The sequence below is a fragment of the Triticum dicoccoides genome, chromosome 4A (assembly GCF_002162155.2).
Source record: "Triticum dicoccoides isolate Atlit2015 ecotype Zavitan chromosome 4A, WEW_v2.0, whole genome shotgun sequence".
Taxonomy (NCBI): Eukaryota; Viridiplantae; Streptophyta; class Magnoliopsida; order Poales; family Poaceae; genus Triticum; species Triticum dicoccoides.
The window spans coordinates 184,073,296-184,094,527 of record NC_041386.1 but is presented as its reverse complement, the minus strand read 5'-3'; the positions used below and the strand labels follow the sequence as shown (position 1 = coordinate 184,094,527).

At 40.9% G+C, this 21,232-nt stretch overlaps 1 protein-coding gene across 2 annotated transcripts; it reads right to left on the bottom strand.

Moving 5' to 3' along the window:
* Positions 1-1,728: 1,728 nt before the first annotated feature.
* Positions 1,729-13,787, bottom strand: LOC119285602 (nardilysin-like). 2 transcript variants are annotated; one of them, XM_037564924.1, is made up of 19 exons: positions 13,351-13,785; positions 12,922-12,997; positions 12,694-12,740; positions 11,430-11,542; positions 11,262-11,335; positions 11,063-11,158; positions 10,863-10,982; positions 10,532-10,765; positions 9,830-9,978; positions 9,313-9,469; positions 9,081-9,236; positions 8,059-8,435; positions 7,401-7,550; positions 6,361-6,543; positions 5,964-6,167; positions 5,502-5,608; positions 4,777-4,930; positions 3,399-3,520; positions 1,729-2,512 (listed from the first exon to the last, which is right to left on the bottom strand). In XM_037564924.1, the coding sequence occupies exons 1-19, from the start codon at positions 13,690-13,692 to the stop codon at positions 2,266-2,268; spliced, it is 3,108 nt and encodes a 1,035-aa protein (XP_037420821.1). In that variant the 5' UTR covers positions 13,693-13,785; the 3' UTR covers positions 1,729-2,265. The 2 variants fall into 2 exon arrangements, with proteins under 2 accessions (XP_037420821.1, XP_037420822.1); XM_037564925.1 differs by lacking the exons at positions 1,729-2,512; positions 3,399-3,520; positions 4,777-4,930; positions 5,502-5,608 and adding an exon at positions 5,660-5,808 and having other exon boundaries at positions 13,351-13,787.
* Between the last annotated feature and the right edge of the window lie 7,445 nt (positions 13,788-21,232).

Here is a 21,232-nt window from a genome sequence, read left to right as displayed (position 1 = left end):
AATAGGATCTCATTAAAATCACCAATGATCACCCAAGGTAATCTAGACTGGGCGTGCAAATCTCGTATATATTGGTATGTACGATCCTTGTGCTCCCAGCTTGGTTCTCCATATATATATGTCATTCTCCAAATATCACCATTTGTCTCATGCACATGAACATCAATTCCTCCTCGTGCGGTGGTCTGGGAGTAGATCCTCACCTCCTTCTTTCAGACCATTAGCAAACCGCCCGTTTTACCATCTAAGCAAGGTATTATTGGTGCTCTGGAGGCTAATTAACTAGCAGGGGCGCTGGCAAGGCACGCCTCGTTAGATTGACCGTGTGACGACCAATGAAGCGACCGGATTTTGATGCGGACACTAGTTGGTCAGGCGTGAGGGAGTAGGCCCACAGAAACTGTTAGTCCTCTTCCAATGTATAGGTGCTTAGATGAGGTGCTAGGTGCATTAAATAGTTTAGCAACTATAGTTCCCAATGAATAGTTGCTTAACTTACTGTAGTTAAGCTCCCTTCATTTAATGATTTAACTACTAAACTCTTTCATGCATTGGTGAATTTGCTTTGTTTAAGTGTTTTGCCTAGGTTTGCGCGTTTGGCATTGCTTATTTTTGTGGTCACCAAACTTATCTCTATCCTCTTAATTGGCTTGGCACATCATATTTCTTCATCTACTCCCTCTGTTTCAGTTTATAAGTCCTGCGCGTATATCTAGATTGCTAATTTTATCACCCTAATATAAACTATATAACACAAAAATTATACCGTTTGAAAATAGAGCATCTGAAGTTTATATTGGTATATTTTTTGTAATATATGACTTGTATTAGGTTGATCAAATTAACGACTTAAGGACACGTGCACATCCTATAAACTGAGAGAGAGGGAGTACATGGCAGACTTACATCCGTAAAAGATGAAACATTGGGAAGGGCCTTAACCGGTGCATCATGGCCAAGGCGATCTAGAGCCGAAGAATACCAAGTTCGAAAGCAGGCTGCCCATTTCCCACCGACGCATCTGGTCAGTGTGCGTGTGTGCTCGGCGTGCCATGCCAGGTGCCAAGCTGCTTGCTTGTTCCCAAGCTTAAGCCGTGTACGTAGACCGCCATCGTGGACTCATGGACGCATGGACCTGTTGCGAGAAACAACTGCTGCAAGGATTTCCTCGCAATCTGTAGCAGTCATTCTGGTGCTAGCCACACGGGCGATGGGCTGACGGCGACCAGATTCCAATGGGGCATTTCTAGAATAGAGCGGCAATTACATTCAATTTAGATTTGGGATATGGCCATATGGGTAACGAAACTGCTCTGCGTACGATGGTTTTCTCGTCCGACCGGTACGGCTAGAGAGCAAATCATCATGGGTAAGGTACAATGTTTGACCTACAGGGCCACAAGGCCAAACTTGACATGTTAAGTATGAAGAGAGAAAATTGCCCGACAGCCCTCGAACAACATTCATGCATTTTTATTTCTATTTTTGACAGCAAGCAACGCTCATGTATGTATAGCCAAGGAAACCTGGATGAAATACATGGCACAATAGATGAGCTCAACTCATGTTTTGATTGTCAGCACACGTGTCATCAAGAGGAAAAACACATTAGGTCATGAATGGAAAACTGAGATTCTGAGCTCGTATTTTTATTGTCAGCATTGCATATGTTTGAGAAAGAAAAGAAACCATTAGTTACTGGCTGAAAAACAAGGTAATATTGGAGGATAGCCCAAATGTAAGCTCTTGTTGAGCTTATATAAAGAAAAATGAAATTCAGTAGCAATTCCACCTATCTTGACAAATCATACAATATAAAGTAAAAAAAAAAGATCCACAATATTGATTAACTGGGCCCACATAGGCGGAAGATTACATTTTTCTGGGTACAAGTTGAAGAAAGGAGCACTTACTAGTTCAAAAATGATGTGCATGCTGCACTATAAAACACTATACTAAATCTTACCAGCAGAAGAATACCCTTTAATACCGAATGGATGCTCATCAATTTACAAGCTGCAGACCAATTAATGAATGTGGTGGATTTTCTGTAGATGATTGTTTTATGTATCAACTATGGTACAGGGATGCTCTTGCAGCTTGGTGGAGGTAGCCACACAAATGATTTTCTGTAGATGATTGTTTTATGTATCAACTATGGTAAGAGATGCACAAAGCTGCAGCCACACAAATGATACATAGCCATCTGAGCTTCGGAGATGATCCTATGTAGGCATTGTACCAAACGAACATGATCCACTTCCCTCAGCAGAGGCTAGGATAAAATTGGGAAGAACCCTTCAAGGATTCAACATCATCAATTGCAGTCCATGACTGCTCTTGCAGCGTGGCAGCCTCAGCAATATCCGGGTTGCAACCATACACATGTATTGCCAATCGTCTACGTGTTGGAGAAGATGATCTTATGTAGGTATTGTACCAACTGATGACGTCCTCCTTCCCAACTGTCCTTAGCTCTTCAGCTTCCAGTTTTGACATATCAAACATATACCTATAATTGGATTTTTCCACAACATGAGACTATATATGTGAGGGATGAAAGGATACATGAAGCATTAATCAAATCCATCAGTAAAGAACGGAAGTGAAGTACTCACGCGATCCATGACATATTATTTGAAACTACATGCAGCTCAAAATATTTGTCAGGTTGCACATGGGTTTCTTTTGCCCAAGTGACCAAAGTTACAAATTCTGCAGATTATGAGACATCGCTGCTTTTATAAGCACTACTTCGTATTACAAAAGTGAAACATGCAGAAACACTGGTTACCAAGCTAAATGAAAAAAAAAAAACTGGTCATTTCCAACTAGTTCCCGGCCAGTTATTGGCCTGCAGCTTTATGGCAATTTGTTGTCAGCACTTACACTGTGAACAGGCCTGGGCATTGGACAAGGTTATGAAGCACACGGCCTGGATAATTTGTACCCATAACTGAATGAACGGTTAAAAGTCCAGTATGTCCACATAACACTAACGGTATATTTTCAGTTTTGAATGTTTTGTGCTGCCTAGGACGGTTTTTGGCTGAAATTCAAACCAGCTCAGGGAAACAAACGGGTTCGATGGCAAAATGGTTTATACCACATCATGCATTGCATCATAGAATGGTGAGGAGGTGCTCGTGATAAAGCGCCCTACATACTATTGTAGCAAGGAAAGAGGAAGAGGAAGGGTTCCACTGTTTATACATAACCATACCAACACCACATGAAAATATGTGGCATGGGTTTAATTGTGTAGGTTGAGTGGTCAGACCCAACCCATGAATACCCATAGTCCTGACCTCAAATGATTCAGCCTTAGGTAGATACTTAATTTGTTTCACATAAGTTCTAAATGATGCATAGACATGTAGCAGGAAAGAAGTCAATACCTTTTGTCGGTAATCTGCGACCAGTAATCGCCAGTTTGATAGCTAAGGGAAGGATCCTTCTCGAGTTTTTGAGCTATTAGCCCACTCTTGTGATGCTCAAAAGTCTCCTCCTCAAGCCCATCCTTCAAAGCACACAGGTATTGACCAAATGCAAGTAATTGTGAGATTACAATTAATTGATTTTTCAGTTTTCATAAATTAACGAAGTTTGTCCACAAAACACAGTATGAAATATAGCGACAGGTAACAATATTTCACTAACAGCTTGATGTTTTGAGAATTCAACTTCAACTACAACGGGATCAAGGAAACTCTATGAAAAATAGAATAGAATTCCAAAAGCTTGAGATATCTTGTGTTTTCCAATTGCATGAACAGCATAAAAATATCAGTATAACTGAGAAAAGTTGTACTCCCTCCGTTCCTAAATATTTGTCTTTCTAGAGATTTCAACAAGTGACTACATACGGAGCAAAATGAGTGAATCTACACTCTAAAATATGTCTATATACTCCCTCCGTCCGAAAATACTTGTCCTAGAAATGGTTGTATCTAGACTTATTTTAGTTATAGATACATCCATTTTATCCATTTCTAGGACAAGTATTTCCGGACGGAGGGAGTACATCCATATGTGGTAGTACATTTGAAATCTCTAAAAAGACAAATATTTAGGAACAGAGGGAGTATATGGGAATTTCATATTCAAATATGAACATGAATATTTATGTAAGACATTCTTTTCCAGTGAAGACATGGATATACATGATTAAAAGAAAGGAATGCACCAAAAAAGTATACTTTGTTAAGACTGCATAAGTCAAGCAAAGTTCATTTTGAAATATACCATGAAGAAACATCTCAAAGGCAATTTGTTTAGGCATTCTTGCTTAGAATAAAGGTAAATGTCAACAAAGATTAATCAAAACATGAGTGCAGGATTTCCATCAGTCAGAGATAAACATCATTGTGCTGTTACGAGAATAAAATTGATGCACGAAGCATGTCACCAACATCTTAGGGGCTGTTTGGTTCCTAGCAACACGTTGCCACACCTCAAGTTAAGTGAGTTTAACCGAGTTATATAAGTGTTTGGTTTTAGCCACACCTTAGGCGAGATTCCTTTTTGTGACAAATAAGCCCCATATGTCATAATACACTCAAAAAGTGTGGCAAGATTCTCTTAGACATGCCGAAGTTAGGCAATTTTAGAAAAAAATGTGTGGCAAAGTATGGAAAAGTTAGCTTCCAACCAAACAGGCCCTTAGTACTTAGATAAATATGTTGATTAACATATATTTTCTGTCAGGTCAGGTGACTATAAGATAGTCTAGTAAAATGAAGGGCTAACACAGAAATGTGTAGGAGAGTAGCATACCAGCAAAGCAGACAGACCATCAATAAAGTTATCAATCCTGCTTTGCAGGTAAACAGGGCTATACTTGGAGGACATAACTCGAAAACAATACGCCAGCAGGCGGTAAGTCATCCTTGGACTGGAGTCCACAGTATAGCCAAGCTGCTCCTTCGTTCTATCATTGGAATGCCAAGAAAATCAATTAGCAAGGTTGTTGCAGAATACAAATAGTAACAAAAGTATACTCCCTCCCGAAAAAAAAGGTGATCTCCGGCAAAACTATTTTGGTTCTGACCAACCTTGCAAAAAGAAAAAACATTGTGTATAGAACTTATTTTGAAAATAAATCCATAATACTCCAACCACTTTGAAATATGTGCACTTATTTAGGAAAGTGTCTTTTCACAACAATTCTCATTGAGGACATCACAAGTGCACACTTATTTTGGAAAGTGTCTTTTCACAACAATTCTCATTGAGGACATCACAAGTGCTCTAATTGCAATATTTCCACTTTCTACTTGTACTTTAGTACTGTAAAAGAAAAATTAGTGGTTGCAGTAGTATGTCATTTAATAGGGATAGGAGTATGCATGGCCCACTGTAAGTAGTATTTCTAATACTGGGTGCCTCATTGGTTTGTGTGTGAGATGAGCTTGAACAAATACTGTGAGTGCTGTATTATCGATTGGACTACACTACTTGGCACTCACACTTTGTCTAGAAAACAAGAAAATAAATTATACCTCAGCTGATCAAAGCAAGGTTCTTCAATGATATTGCTGAAAAGATCTGTAATAGCTCTGAGCCTTGTTGACTCCTTTCCAATGTCTTGCTCAACTGGAAAATAAACCTGACAAGAAGTGGTATATCAGAAGGTTGCCTGATTAACCTAAATTGACAAATTAAAATTAAAATAGAAGAGCAGCCTCGAGGTACACTTGCGCATGTTTCTTGAGGTTAGGTCGGATGCCTATGCATTCAAAGTGGTTGCATTTCACATAGTAGGCTATTCGACATACATGATACTATCACAGTGAAAATGTTCAGGACCTGGATGTGATTCAACATATAATTAATAATTTAAACAGCATCTAAAGAAACATGCAAAAGTGTTATGCTTCAGTAAACTTCTAATAAAATTCTCTTCAAGACCAGTTATAATTCAAACAGCATCTAATAAAACAGGGAACTGGAACATAGCCCACCTCAACCACAGAATTCTCTTCAAGATCATTCTTCACACGTACACTTCTAATAAAATTTGCACCATGAGGAATGCAAAGAACTCTTTCACCGTGTCTTGCCTCCACTGACAGTGTCTGGCCTGACAAAGTGTTCTTGAATATTTTTGATATATTTATCGCTTCCTCTCCTGACAGGTTACCATGACATAGGCCCTCGATGTGTAACTGCATGTGTCCAAATAGGAAATGGTTTCTAAAGTCTAGCAAATGTATACATGATACAAAAAAAAAAAAAACATTTCCTTATCAGAACCATACTTTCAGCAAAGCATCTTTCGTCTTTTGATATCATTTGACACATGTAAGAACAGGCAGCACCAGAAATACTGGAGAAACAAAGAGCATTTGTTACCCTTACCTGAGAAAGGAGCTCTGGAACAAATGCTGCCAGATCTGAAAAGGTTAACGTCGCAAGAACTTTCAATTTTTCATTGACGTCCCAGAATATTTGACGTAAGAACTGTAGCCTCAAGTAGGTGGAATGGCTCATAGGTTTCATATTCGTGTTTCTGTAAGCTCTTTCCAAGTCCTCCTTGATGACCTAATGAGTGCACAATAAAACAATATATATATATATATATATAAATACTAAGGTGCAGAAGTTTATGGATGGTTATGTGTTTTCTTGAACTACGTTCTCCATATGTTAACAACTAGCGAGGTGAATACCGCAAGAAACTGTATAAGCCAGTCAAATAGCTGGTTAGGCTGCAGTCAATTCATGCGCTTCTCTCACTGGAGGGTAACTATGTCAATTAATAAGACAGAAAAAATACAGTAGGATCAAAGGAATGCATTGTTTGCCTAATCTGATTATATCAACAATTATTACAAGAAAGGTCACTTAAGTTATCCATTTTTGTGGTGGACGTTAAAGGAAAAGGTACAGAACACAAAATTTAAAATCCACACAAACATAAGAAATATTCTTTCACGTTGTCACACTTATATTTCGAAATAATCTATCATGTGTTCACGTTGTCACACTTATATCTCGAAATAATCTATCATGTGTTCACGTTGTCACACATATTTCGAAATAATCTGATTGTATCAATAATTACAAGAAAAATCGCCATTGAGTTAGCCATTTTTGTGGTGGATGTTAAAGGAAAAGGTACAGAACACAAAATTTAAATCCATGCAAACGTAAGAAATATTCTTTCACGTTGTCACACTTATATTTCGAAATAATCTATCATGTGTTCAGCACGAAATTTAAAATCCACGCAAACATAAGAAATATTCTTTCACGTTGTCACACTTATATTTCGAAATAAACTATCATGTGTTCAGCACAAAATTTAAAATCCACGCAAACATAAGAAATATTCTTTCACGTTGTCACACTTATATTTCAAAATAATCAATCATGTGTTCAGCATAAAGATACATTACCTCAAACCTATCCATCTTTGGAGAAAAGGACTGAGAAGCAGCCAAGATGTGGGACAGCAGGATGGCCAGCTTGTCATTGTAACCATAAAGCTTTAGCTCAAGGTTGCTACCAACGACAGATAATGATGTCTCGAGTTTAGCCACATAAGCCTGGGAGGTTTATAAACCAGTTGCAAGAAATAGCTCAGATAGGTCAAACCATTTAACAATAGTCGACAAGATTGTAGATACTGTGATTTCAAAATTAATAATATTGCAAATACTAAAAAGAGGGGAACATGGACGAGAGTTCTGATATCTGATCAGAAAAGGAAGACAGCAAACCGAAACATTGGACAGTAGGTGGCTGGGTTGTATCATTATTTACAGCATCTAGGCCTTAGTGAGTAAAACAAGGAACATCGTGAAATAAAATGCATAAATAATTTTTAGTAGTCAACAGATGATTCCTACGCTCGAGTTTTTGCATCAATAACAAAATTTGGATCTGCTGCAAAAGTCAGGTATCTAACTGATGGTCAGGCCCTGTATTAGATGTAAATCTCAGCCACTCTTGATTAAGTTCAATAATGACAAATAGTAGCAGCACCATGAAAATAAATAAAAAACTACGGTAAGCTCATAAAACAGACGTTGAAACAAATTCAATAATACCCACCTGATAGAGGACCTCATTTAGCTCATCTTTAAGAAGGTTTGCAAACAGATCTGTCAGAACAGAGTTTCTGAGGCTGCTACAGCCATCCTTGACAGAAATCAAAAAGTATGCATTGGCACGAGGAACATTAAATGTAATATCCATCTTGTGCCAGAGCTTTATGAATGGTTCATCCACAATACATCGAGGATTATCATCGTTTGAGGATTTAGGAATGCTAGCATTCCGCAGACTGAAGTCCCCTGGGATGTATTCATTCTTCCGAGGTAAATGAAAATTACCATCTATCTCCACAGGATTTCTCCAGCTTTCAATCAAAGATGGCGGAATATCCTCTTCAATGTACTGTGAACCAAACCATGGTTCACATCTAATGGCTGCAGGAAACAGACTGCATTAGAAATGCAAAATCATGAAACAATCGGGCATGTTATGCAGTTGAACAAACTGTGACTTGGTCCCTGTCTCATAGTTAGAATTCCAACTCTCCACAGCATGTGGGGTAAACAATATGTCAAATTAAGCCCTCCAAAGCCAACAAGCTGTTACTTCATATAATTCCACAAACAGAATGAGTTTCATCTATGGAAATTGTATGGCTAGGCCAAAGCATGAAATAATAATAATAATAATAATAATAATAATAATAATAATAATAATAATAATAATAATAATAATAATAGTATTATTATTATTACTATTATTATTATTGTTATTATTATTATTATTTCTACATATCATACCATTATGAAAAAAAAGGATTCCCGTGTTTTATACACTACATTAAGGAGAAAAAATAATGATGATGATCACAAGATGAGGCATCTCATTTTACTAGTACAATTGTTAGCAATATCGAGTCATGATTCAACAAACGAGCATCAAATGTTGAAATAACAGTGTTGACTTGAAACTTCAAACAACTCGCATCATGTAGCACAAGTCTAGTGTTCACGAGCCTGGCATAGGAGCATTGTGCATTAACCAGCCCCCCCAAAAGACTGGCAAGACGGACTGCTTACCTTGGGACTGTTTATCAAATGATCTGCTCAGTATGTCAACTCTCATGTTGTCTGGATGAAAGAAGCTCAGAACATGCTTGACTAACTCTGGTTCCCATCCCTCATAAATATATTCTCCAGAAATTATGTGTTTTTCAGAATAAAATAGCATATTTTCTGCAAAGTAGAATTTAAGTAAGCCCTGCATCCATCATAAACAAATTAAGCGAAACAAGATGGAAAAGGTGATGACCTGCAAGATCTACTACATAATCATCTGGGGGTTGCTCTTCTGCAAATCTGAATTCCATGTACCCAATGTCCTGAAGTTCCTTAAATATCCATTCTTGCGGCTCAGACTGCTTAAGTAAATTTATATATTCGTACACAGCTGTAATGACCTCGAAGAGCTGCAAAAGCATTCCATGTCAGAAAATGTATCATTGTGCTTCCCTAGGAAGTAAAATAGTAAGAGACATGTGAATGCAAGAATTATCAAAAGATTGGATGAATTGCCGCTACTTATAAATTTTCTGATGAATATTAGTCTCAACAATGTTTGGCAGCCAACTTCATGGAAGAAAATGATGCCAACTACAATCAATCACATGTTCCTTAGCAGAAGGCATTTGCTGGTAGTTGTTAACTACAACAGTTCCGCAAAAATGATGTAAAGAATAAAATACTTCGATGCGAGGAGAAAAGGAGTTTCAACTAACAAAAATACTCAGATAAAACAAGAAAGGCAAGCATCGTATGAACCTGCATACATTTTTAAGTCCAGAATCAGAAAGGCGGATAGACATCTCAAAGATATAGGCATATGAGGATCGTTGTGTTCCTCCAGTGCCAACGCCAGCACTCAATGTGCTAGCCCAACCTTTAGCTTTCAAAAAATATAGCAAGCTTCCCTTGCCCTCTGAAAATAGAAACAAAATGGTCAGATGCTAAATGGCAGGGCGTGATTACATGAGATGAAACTTCTGCATGCTCCAAATTAACATTAAACAAAGATAGCAACCAGCATTAGAATCTATTCAAAAATAAATTGTCTTTATTATGCAAAAAGTTCTGTAAAGATGCTGTTCTGCAAAGAGTACATAAGTTACCAGAGGTTAACACAAAATAAGATAACCCTGAGTGAAGAATGGACATTTCAGCAAATCGCTTCAGGTGAGGGCATAAACAGCACAGCCCACAAGGGGACAATGCATAAGAATGTATATTCAATCAGGTAATCTAACTGATACAATCATATTAAATAAATGTGAATTTGTTGTCAGGATTTGAACCTACAGGGAAGAAGGGCTACCATTAAACAGCCTGAAACCCCTTGAAAGAAGAAAACGTGATGAAAAAAATATTTGAAGGGTGAATCAACAGCATGCTTAGTATTCAACCATTGATTAAAGGTACAGCACCTGAACGGAACAGCAAAAGGTTACAGCTATAGGTACGCGGGAGTTATTTACCATGACCAAGGAGATGTGCCAAGTAATCTTCTGGTTTCTTCATGTATTCCTTGTGCAGGCAAGGAAGTGTCCATGACAGGAAAAGACTGTGAACATCTCTGACAGCCTCTAGCTTATAAAGTTTACCAGATTTCCAGAAAGGCATATCAGACTTTGGACTTATTTCTAACAGAGGACCAGCTTTAACTTCACTGAATAGCTCTATGGTCCAGGCTTCTAGAGTGTCAAGGGGTTCTGAAACAAATGAAACATACAGATAATTAATAGCAAAAGAAGAGCATGAATTCATTTATTTAGTGAACATACAATTAAAATAGGTAACCAGCCCCACCTCCCCCAATTATAACTAGCTTCATCATCCCTCCATGATAGTTACTCATGTACATTTGCAAAATCTCTTCCCTTAGATTGATTCCACTGCCCATTGCATTCGACAAGCTTTTCTTGTTTCCTACAGATAATCTCAAAAGTTCAGCCCCAGTATAATTCAATGGATATCATGACATTAAAATAACCAAATGATAAGCATACCCCAGGTAAATCTATTCAATGGGTGCCCTTGAGAGCAAGTATGGGACTGCAGTTGGTAAAGGCGGCAGCTATCGCTTTGCAGAACTTGATTGAACTCTAACATAAGATAATAGTTGAAGCAACAAAGTTATGCATAATTTAGACAGTGAAACAATAACTAGCAGTGGTTACTGGTTAGACAGAAAGGAAAAACACATACCTGAGTCTACTGCTAATATCTCGCGGTCCATAGCTTCAGCCTTAACAAGAGGTGATACAAAGAACTGAGAAAATCTAAGCATGGAATCAAAACCATGTATTAGTATAAACCTGAACTCAACATTTATGTTACAGATTAAGAATGATAGAATGAAGAATAGCTAACTACCTGTCTAAGGCTCCCTTAAGATACTCACGATTGACCTCAAAATGATAGCATGTGTACTCAGTTTCAGTAAAAGCATTGGATGAACCACCATGTTTGGACAGGTAACTGTCATACTACATAAGAATATTTATCAAATTGCAATAAAAGCATTCACCAAATCTACAAAATTAAGGTCAAAGGAATGTAAAAGCTCAAGGACTATGTAAATCATTGTAGCATGGGTACTGTGCAAGCAGACCAGCATTAGAACTGTCATAGTGGACAAAGGGCTGCTACATTTCGGCTAGCTGCGATGTAGCAGCCCACTATAGCCCTATGGTGTGCAGGATCAAGTACTATATTGGCACTTATAAACAAAGATGTTTCAGGTTTTTGTCTGAGCCCTAACACAAGGCAAGTTTATATTTTATTCTTATGGTTCATTAGTATGTCACACCGTCGTTTCTGTTTATAAGGTGTATTTTGTGTCGACTCCGGCCGTCCCCCGCTACCCGCCAAGGTCAATTAGCAGCCATGCAACGCGCACGAGACCCCGCGACCACCGTTGAGCCGCGGCTTTGTGCCGAGCTCTAGGTGCTCGGGCAGCTCGGCGCTGCCAGAGTGGGCCGCAGTCCCGGCTCCCCTCCGCCCCTGGGTCCCTCCAGGTGCCTTTGCTAGCCATCCAGCGACCTTCTCGGACCAGGCAAGCTCCACCAGCCAAAATCAAGCTCGGTGCCCCTTAAGTGTTCGACGGAATCCCCCCAAGGTATTTTTGTTTGTTTCTTTTGGAAATTGTGTTGAGTTTTGGATTGTGGATTGATGAACCATATAATAATTAAGTACTGTTTGTGTTTTATTTGCTATTTGACATGAGTTTAATATTATTCGAATTAGAAGCTTAAAATTTAGGTATCCAGTTTTCAGGTCGGATGTAAAAGCAGAAAAAAAAATTGGCTACCTAAATCTTCTCTCTCCTCAAAAACTGGATTTCGTAGCAACATTTTTAGTCTGCTGTTGGAGATGCTCTTAGTCTAGTAACCACATAGGTCAGGTTTTGACAAATATAGCAGAGTATCATCATGTATATAACCACTATATGCTGTGCACTGCCAAAATGCTTCAATATTTTTCTACCGAAACAACATTGATCCAAGCAGAGCATGTGATGGTAATTGAAATAAGGGGAAAGGACAATAAAAACACATATAACTTTCAGACACGGGTAATCTCAGGGTTGACTCACAGAACAGAAGAAGGGGCGTAAAAGCATAGACATTGTACAAACCTCGTTTTCATCAGGAAAAACAGAGCTCCCCATAAAAAGCATGTGCTCTGCAGAAATTCAGCACACTCTGATATTACTATAAGCTAGAGCGTACATATCATCAGACTAGTTCCCTCCAACTTTTGGATAGCTTCGAACAGAAGGCTTAGTAGTTTTAAGCTTTTAACTGATGCATATGATCAGCCATAATACAAGATAGGTAAAACGAAGATGACAATGATTGCATACCTAGAAAATGAGCCAAACCCTGTGCCTTTGGAGGGTCCGCAAAACTGCCCATTCCAACACACACTGCAGCAGCAGCCTGAAATTTCGATGTGTCATGTAAGAAAAAGCAAAACCAAACATCAAACTTGCAACAGGCAGCAATACTCGCGGCTATCAAAATGCACCTTCCAGATTTGCAATCCTGTCCGTCAAGCTAGCAATTGGTTCTAACCACTTCGACACACGAATTATTTTCAACAGTTCAATTTACATTCCATCGGTTATGATCCACGTGTCTGATCGTTGTCAATGCCACTAAATTATGCTAGATCCAGCTAACGTTCATAATAGCAGCATCACGGCCACCACAGAGGAGAGTGATCCAATGTACTAGCCAAATTAGATTGAATAGAACAAGTGCAGGTCTCTGAGGGCAAAACTCGTCGGTACCTTCTTAATGACCGGCTCGGAGCTGCCCTTGTCCTTCTTCCTCTTGGGCTCGCTCCCATCCTCGTCCTCCTCGCCTTCTTCGTCGTCGTCATCCTCCCCCTCCTCGTCGCTATACTCTTCGTCATCTTCGTCGTCGTCCTCGTCACCATCTTCCTCGTCGTCCCCGTCGTCCATGTCCACGTCTTCGTTTGGCTTGGGGGCAGGGCCGCCGTCGGCGTAGATCTCGGGGTCGTGGATGAGGAGGGCGCAGAGGCCATTGGCGAGGCGGAGGAGGCGGTAGGAACGGTTGTCGCTGGGGGACTTGACCACCAGCTCGTCGTCGCGCGACACCGCCGCCGCCATCTCGGCCGTCCGCCGCCGCCTTGTAGATACGAAGGAGGGGGGCAGGTGGTGGGAGATAGGTGTGCGGCGGGCAGTAGCAGCGCGGGCCTTCTCCCCTGTTTCCTTCGTTTATATCTTGGTCTTGTTTATTTAGGGTTACACACGCAGCTTTGGCCTAGTTGTATCAAGGAATCGCTTCTTCTTTTTTTCCTCCTTTTATTCCAGGGATCAAGGAATCGCTTCTGACGCAAGTGCGTCCCAGACGGGGATTTATACGACCCTACCACCCTACGCCCTTGGACAAAGAATTTCGAAGATATATAAATACTCACTCCTTCCAAAAATAAGTGTATTAACATTAGTATAATTTTACACTAAAGTTAGCACAAAGTTAAGACACTTATTATGAAACGAAGGGATTATATAGTAGAAGTATACCATAATCAGTACAAGTATACGTCCAATGAAACTTTTCCGCATAATTTGTTTGAAAGTTTAATACATCCAAACGTGTTTACCAAATGGACATACCAATTATCCGCAGACATCTAGTTGATCGCCTGTCGTCCAACCATATTTAAATAAGGCCGTCGTCGAGTCATTTTAACTAGTTTAGTTTTTTTTCTACAACAAAGAGGATCTCTAATAATAAAAACTAATAAATCCTACTCCTCCGCGTCAAAGGCGAGGTCGATGACCCCTGCGCCGGAGCCACCGGCCTCGCCGTCATTGGCCATTCAAGTCAACCCATCGGAGCCACCGATGTATACCTTGACATCTTGTTGTGTTGCTTCACCTTCTTGTCGTCCTCAACCTCGAGCTCCTCGAAGGGCCAAGTGCGCCACAACTCGTTGATACGGAGTTGGCGGCGCTCTCGGTCGACCGTGTGGGTGCTCTGCACGGACGCGAGTATCGCTCAGTTCTGACGATCTCCGGCTTTGCAAGGATTTTCATGACCACAGCGGCATCCTTGCACTCCACTAGAAGTGCGCCACTGTTGCACGGTGCCCCTTTAGGAGTGCGGCACAGACTTGCTCCTCTCCCTCCACCATGGAGAAGAGCCCGCATGTCCCGCCGGTCGTTGGTCGTAGTCGCGACATCAACAGTAATTGCTTCCTCCTCAGTGACCTCCGCCAAGACCATGGGGTCGCTCTTCCCTTCCAAGCATGGCTCCATATAGCTCGAAGGTTGGCCCACCTCACTGTGGGCTTGGCGTCGGATGTCCTGAAGCGGATCTCCACACTGTTTCGGCACATCACGCCGACGACTGTTGTTTGTACCATGTAATCTTCTCCCGCGGCATGGCCATGGCGGATGACGACTGACGAACTACCAGGGCTCAGACATAGGCAGAGGGGTGGAGAGAAAAATGGGTAGAATGGGCTCGGGAGTAGGGTTGGGGGTAGTCGACCAACTTTTTAATACTCGGGGTAGGCTCCTCGATGACTCGTCGACTGCTTGGCCATGAATGCGACGGGTGGAACGGTGAAGATTCAATGCGGATAGACGGGTAGCTGCTCAATCGATGTGAAAAGCGGTGAGAATTCTAGAGCGAGAAAGGGTTTTTGATAGGACCAGGTTGTCGTACGCGGACGTACCGAACGTCTGGACTCCCCCATACCACCCCACGATTTGGGCCGACCTGGGGATTTCGAGCGTCTAGACGGTACAACCCAACATCGACGACCACGTTGTGCATGTTGGAGATGCCTTAACACCTCATCTCAAACTCCCGCATCCAAAACCAAGAAGGCTTAGAGCATCTACAAACGGACTTGGCAAGTCTGACCCCTCAAACGCCCGCGGCGCAGACAGTGACCGGTCACCCCTCAAAAAACGCATTCCACATTCGGATACCTCAAATCCATATTATTACATGCAACGTATTGATCTTTGACCGGAGCTCGTCCGGTTCCGCTCCCCGCTCGCCCGGCTCCGCCATGGCCATGTCCGGCGGCCGGCTACGCTCCTTAGAGTGTTGGGCTGATCGCCGGCAAGGTAGAGTAGGGCTGTTGGGAATAGTTGCATGGAAAACGAAAAAAAAATCTACGCACACGTAATGATCTATCCATGGAGATGCATAGTAACGAGGGGGAGAGTGTGTCTACGTACTCTCGTAGACCGTAAGCGGAAGCGTTTCACAACGCGGTTGATGTAGTCGAACTTCTTCGCACTTTAACCGATCAAGTATCGAAACGCATGGCACCTCCGCGTTCTGCACACGTTCAACTCGGTGACGTCCCTCGCCTTCTTGATCCAGCAAAACGTCGAGGTAGTAGATGAGTTCCGTCAGCAAGACATCGTGATGATGATGATGGTGAAGCGATCCTCGTAGGGCTTCGCCTAAGCACTACGAAAATATGACCGGGGGAGTAAATGGTGGAGGGGGGGCGCCGCACACGACTAAACAATTGTCTGGTCTAGGGGCGCCCCAAGTAGATCCGAATCCTACTTGGGATCCTGCCCTTGGTTGCCCCCCTGCCATGTTTGTCGGAGGGGGAAGGAAAGAGGGGGGAAAGGGAAGGAAGTGGGAATCCTAATCCACACTTACCTTTCCTTTTCCCCTTTCCTTCTCCTCCTTAGGCCGGCGAATATGGGGGGCGCACCAGCCCCTTGTGGTTGGTGTGTTTCCCTTCTTGGCCCATAAGGCCCATATCTTTTGCAGGGGGTGTTCGGAACCCCTTCCGGTGACCCGATAAGTACCCGGTACCCCTCCCCCCGAAACACTTTCGGTGTCCGAATACTATCGTCCTATATATCAATCTTTACCTCTCGACCATTTCGAGACTCCTCGTCATGTCCGTGATCTCATCCGGGACTCCGAACAACATTCGGTCACCAAATCACATAACTCATATAATACTATATTGTCATCGAACGTTAAGCGTGTTGACCCTACGGGTTCGAGAACTAGGTAGACATGACCGAGACACATGTCCGGTCAATAACCAATAGCGGGATGCCCATATTGTGTCCTACATATTCTACGAAGATCTTTATCGGTCGAACCGTTATGACAACATACGTAATTCCCTTTGTTTATCGGTATGTTACTTGCCAGAGATTCGTTGATATCTTCATACCTAGTTTAATCTCGTTACCGGCAAGTCTCTTTACTCGTTCCGTAATACATCACATCGTGACTAACTTCTTAGTCGTTTGCTTGCAAGCTTATGGTGTGTATTACTGAGAGGGCCCAGAGATACCTCTCCGATACTCGGAGTGACAAATCCTAATCTTGATATATGCCAACTCAACACACACACCTTCGGAGATACCTGTAGAGCATCTGTATAGTCACATAGTTACGTTGTGATGTCTGATAGCACACAAGGCATTCCTCCGGTATCCGGGAGTTGCATAATCTCATAGTGGAAGGAATATGTATTTGACATGAAGAAAGCAATAGCAATAAAACTGAACGATCATAATGCTAAGCTAACAGATGGGTCTTATCCATCACGTAATTCTCCTAATGATGTGATCCCGTTATCAAATGACAACCCATGTCCATGGTCAGGAAACCTTAACCATCTTTGATCAACGAGCTAGTCAAGTAGAGGCTCACTAGGAACATAGTGTTTGTCTATGTATTCACACATGTATTTAGGTTTCCAATCAATACAATTCTAGCATGAATAATAAACATTTATCATGAATAAGGAAATATAAAATAACAACTCTATTATTGCCTCTAGGGCATATTTCCTTCAGTCCTCCCACTTGCACTAGAGTCAATAATCTAGATTATATTGTAACGATTCTAACACCCATGGACTCTTGGTGCTGATCATGTTTTGCTCGTGGAAGAGGCTTAGTCAATGGGTCTGCGACATTCAGATCCGTATGTATTTTGCAAATCTTTATGTCTCCCTCCTTGACTTGATCATGGATGGAGTTGAAGCGTATCTTGATGTGTTTGGTTCTTTTGTGAAATATGGATTCCTTCGCTAAGGCAATGGCTCCAGTATTGTCACAAAAGATTTCATTGGACCTGCTGCATTAGGTATTACACCTAGATCGGATATGAACTCCTTCATCCAGACTCCTTCATTTGCTGCTTCTGAAGCAGCTATGTATTGCGCTTCACACGTAGATCCCGCCACGACGCTCTGCTTGGAACTTCACCAATTGACAACTCCACCATTTAATATAAATACGTATCCGGTTTGTGACTTAGAGTCATCCGGATCAGTGTCAAAACTAGCATCAACGTAACCATTTACGATGAGCTCTTTGTCACCTCCATAAACGAGAAACATATCATTAGTCCTTTTCAGGTACTTCAGGATGTTCTTGACCGCTGTCCAGTGACCCACTCATGGATTACTTTGGTACCTTCCTGCCAAACTTATAGCAAGGCACACATCAGGTCTGATACACAACATAGCATAGATGAAAGAACCTATGGCTGAGGCATAGGGAATGACTTTCATTTTCTCTCTATCTTCTGCAATGGTCGGGCATTGAGTCTGACTCAACTTCACACCTTGTAACACAGGCAAGAACCCTTTCTTTGACTGATCCATTTTGAACTTCTTCAAAACATTATCAAGGTATGTGCTTTGTGAAAGTCCTCTTAAGCGTCTTGATCTATCTCTATAGATCTTGATGCCCAATATATACGCAGCTTCACCGAGGTCTTTCATTGAAAAACTCTTATTCAAGTATCCTTTTATGCTACCCAGAAATTCTACATCATTTCCAATCAACAATGTGTCATCCACATATAATATTAGAAATGCTACGGAGCTCCCACTCACTTTCTTGTAAATACAGGCTTCTCCGAAAGTCTGTATCAAACCATATGCTTTGATCACCTCATCAAAGCATATATTCCAACTCCGAGATGCTTGCACCAGTCCATAGATGGATCGCTGGAGCTTGCACACTTTGTTAGCACCTTTATAATCGACAAAACCTTCTGGTTGCATCATATACAACTCTTCTTTAAGAAATCCATTAAGGAATGTAGTTTTGACGTCCATTTGCCAGATTTCATAATCATAAAATGTGGCAATTGCTAACATGATTCAGACAGACTTAAGCATCGCTACGGGTGAGAAAGTCTCATCCACTACAAGAAATATGTCAACTTATGACCTTCTGTCAGTGACCCTCGAAGAATCGGTCATAAATTTATGACCATTTTAGACCAATTGGTCAAAAGCTATTCAGGGGGCTCCAAACCCTAACCATTGCGACCATTTTGGTCAGAAAGGTCGTAATTTCCTTACACGAAATGGTCACAAAGCAAACAGTGCTAGTCCGCTGCCTTATTTCTAGTTGTTAATGACCAATATAGATGGTCATAGCCTTGTAGATTGTGGTGGGTTGTGATGACTAGGCGCCATCTCATCAGTTTTGCCTATGTGTCATGTCCATGTGGCAGTTTTTGCCCTAGGTTGTGAAGCAACCTATATTTCTATCATTCCCAAAATTCCCAAAAAAAGCTCATAAATTCTTTGGGGCATATCTTCATCAAATATGTAAAAATCCTTCCTTGCCTAGTTCAAAACTAATTCAACAATATTCATTTTCCTTTTCTGTTCACGACAACACTTTATGAAGGAAGTGCTATTTATATATTCTTGATTGCCCTCGGAATTTTTGGGCACTCTTTCCTATCCAAATAATTACTGCATGACAAAATTCAGCTCCACTTGCCTAGCAAATCTTCCTCGGCAAATTTCCAAAGTTTTTGTCCACCTAGAAGCATTATGAAGGAAGTACCTTTTTTATATATCGAAATGACATGAAATTTATACAGTTCCTTCATATGCCCAAATTATCACCCTCCTCTAAATTGCAGCTCAGTAAAATCATCTATGTGAGCCCAGGTTCAATTTATATTTTATGGCCAAATTGGCACGTTACAAAGCAAGTGTTATCTAGACCCCTCCTATTACCCTCAAACTTTTCGGGCACTCTTCCATACCCAAATCATTGCCACATGATAATATTCAGCTCAATTTTCCTAGTAAATCTTTCTCAGGAAATTTTCAAAGTTTCTACCTCGAGAGAAGCTTTGTGAAGTAAGTACTAGCTAGGCTTACCCAAATGATCTGAAAATTTACCAGCGCGTGACCATACCTATGTAACTTACCTACACCAATTTTTAGCTCATTTCGTTCATCCAATCTCTCTCACTAGTTTTCCCAAGTTTCTGTCCATAGAAGAGAATTGTGAAGGAAGTACCACTTTGGCATTTCCAAATAGTATCCATTTCTACAGTGGTTTCCTATGCCCGAATAACCATCCTCCACCTAATGCCAGCTCAATCCGTTCATTATTTTGAGCCGAGCTTTAACATTCGTAGTTATGTCCAGTGTGGTAGTTCGCAAAGCAAGTACCACCTAGGCTCCTCCTTTTGAGCTGAAAATTTGTGAAGACGGTCTTCTTAGTAACTAATCATCCTCAGCCAAAACTCACGCCCATTATCCATGTACATTTCCCGTACCGCTAATCAAACACTTGGCTGTTAATTCATATTTGAGCATCGATCGGTCTCCTCGTGAGAATCTTATGTTGTAATTTTCTTCCTAGCACCAACCTGGGGAGTGCCCAACCCACTAGACATGCCTAGGCCGCCCAGAACGCATGGCAACGCCACGATCATGAGGTGACCACGCGACGGGCATGCGAGTTTACGCGCTGTAGAGTTGGGGCCCTCGGCCACTGCCCAAACCTCTACGTATCGCCACCAAACCATGTATTTATGATTAAATAGGTCCTTATGTAACTAGAAATGATTTTTTAAAAAAATAAATAGCAAACTATGAGGCAGCTGCAGTTCAAATTTGACCCGCTTCCTACTGAATCGGTGGAAATTTGTCTTTTTCACGAGAGGTGGATCAAAAAAATTTACACCCAACCATTTTGTCAATTGTGCATTAAATATGGCCTAGTATTTTATAAAAATGATTTGGTCCAATTTTGCAACAATTATTTGGTAGTTCCTTCACAAAAAAAACCTCCTTTTGGGCACTCAAAAAATAGAAAATGGTTTTTTCGTCCAACAAAAATGAAAACTTCCTTAGGCAACATTGTTTGCCATTCCAATATGCACCCTTGTGCATAATATGAGATCATTTGAACAAACTATGCCATGAATGTGGCCATAAGATTGATCATTTGGCTTGAAAGTCATTGCCCTTCACACATGATAGCTCATTTCTGAGAACACTTTTTTAAAATAATTATCGTATTACAAGTTTATTATTTTTCCCGAAAACTTAATCACATATAATGAGACAATGCGAAGGTTTTCCAATTTTTTGATTTTTTTTGAATTTTTTATGCCCGTTTCAAAATGTGGTCAAAATGGCGGGCTTGACCGTTCCTAGGTAGCGGTTGAATCTTGGATTTTTTTTGGTGTTTCTCTAATTAAATAGATACTTATGTACCTATAAATGATTTTTGGAAAAAATAAAGAGCAAACTACGAGGTAGCTACAGTTCAAATTTGACCCGCTTCCAACTGAATCAGCGGGAATTTGTCTTTTTCACCAGAGGTGGATAGAAACTTTTTACAACCAACCATTTTGTTAATTGTGCATTAA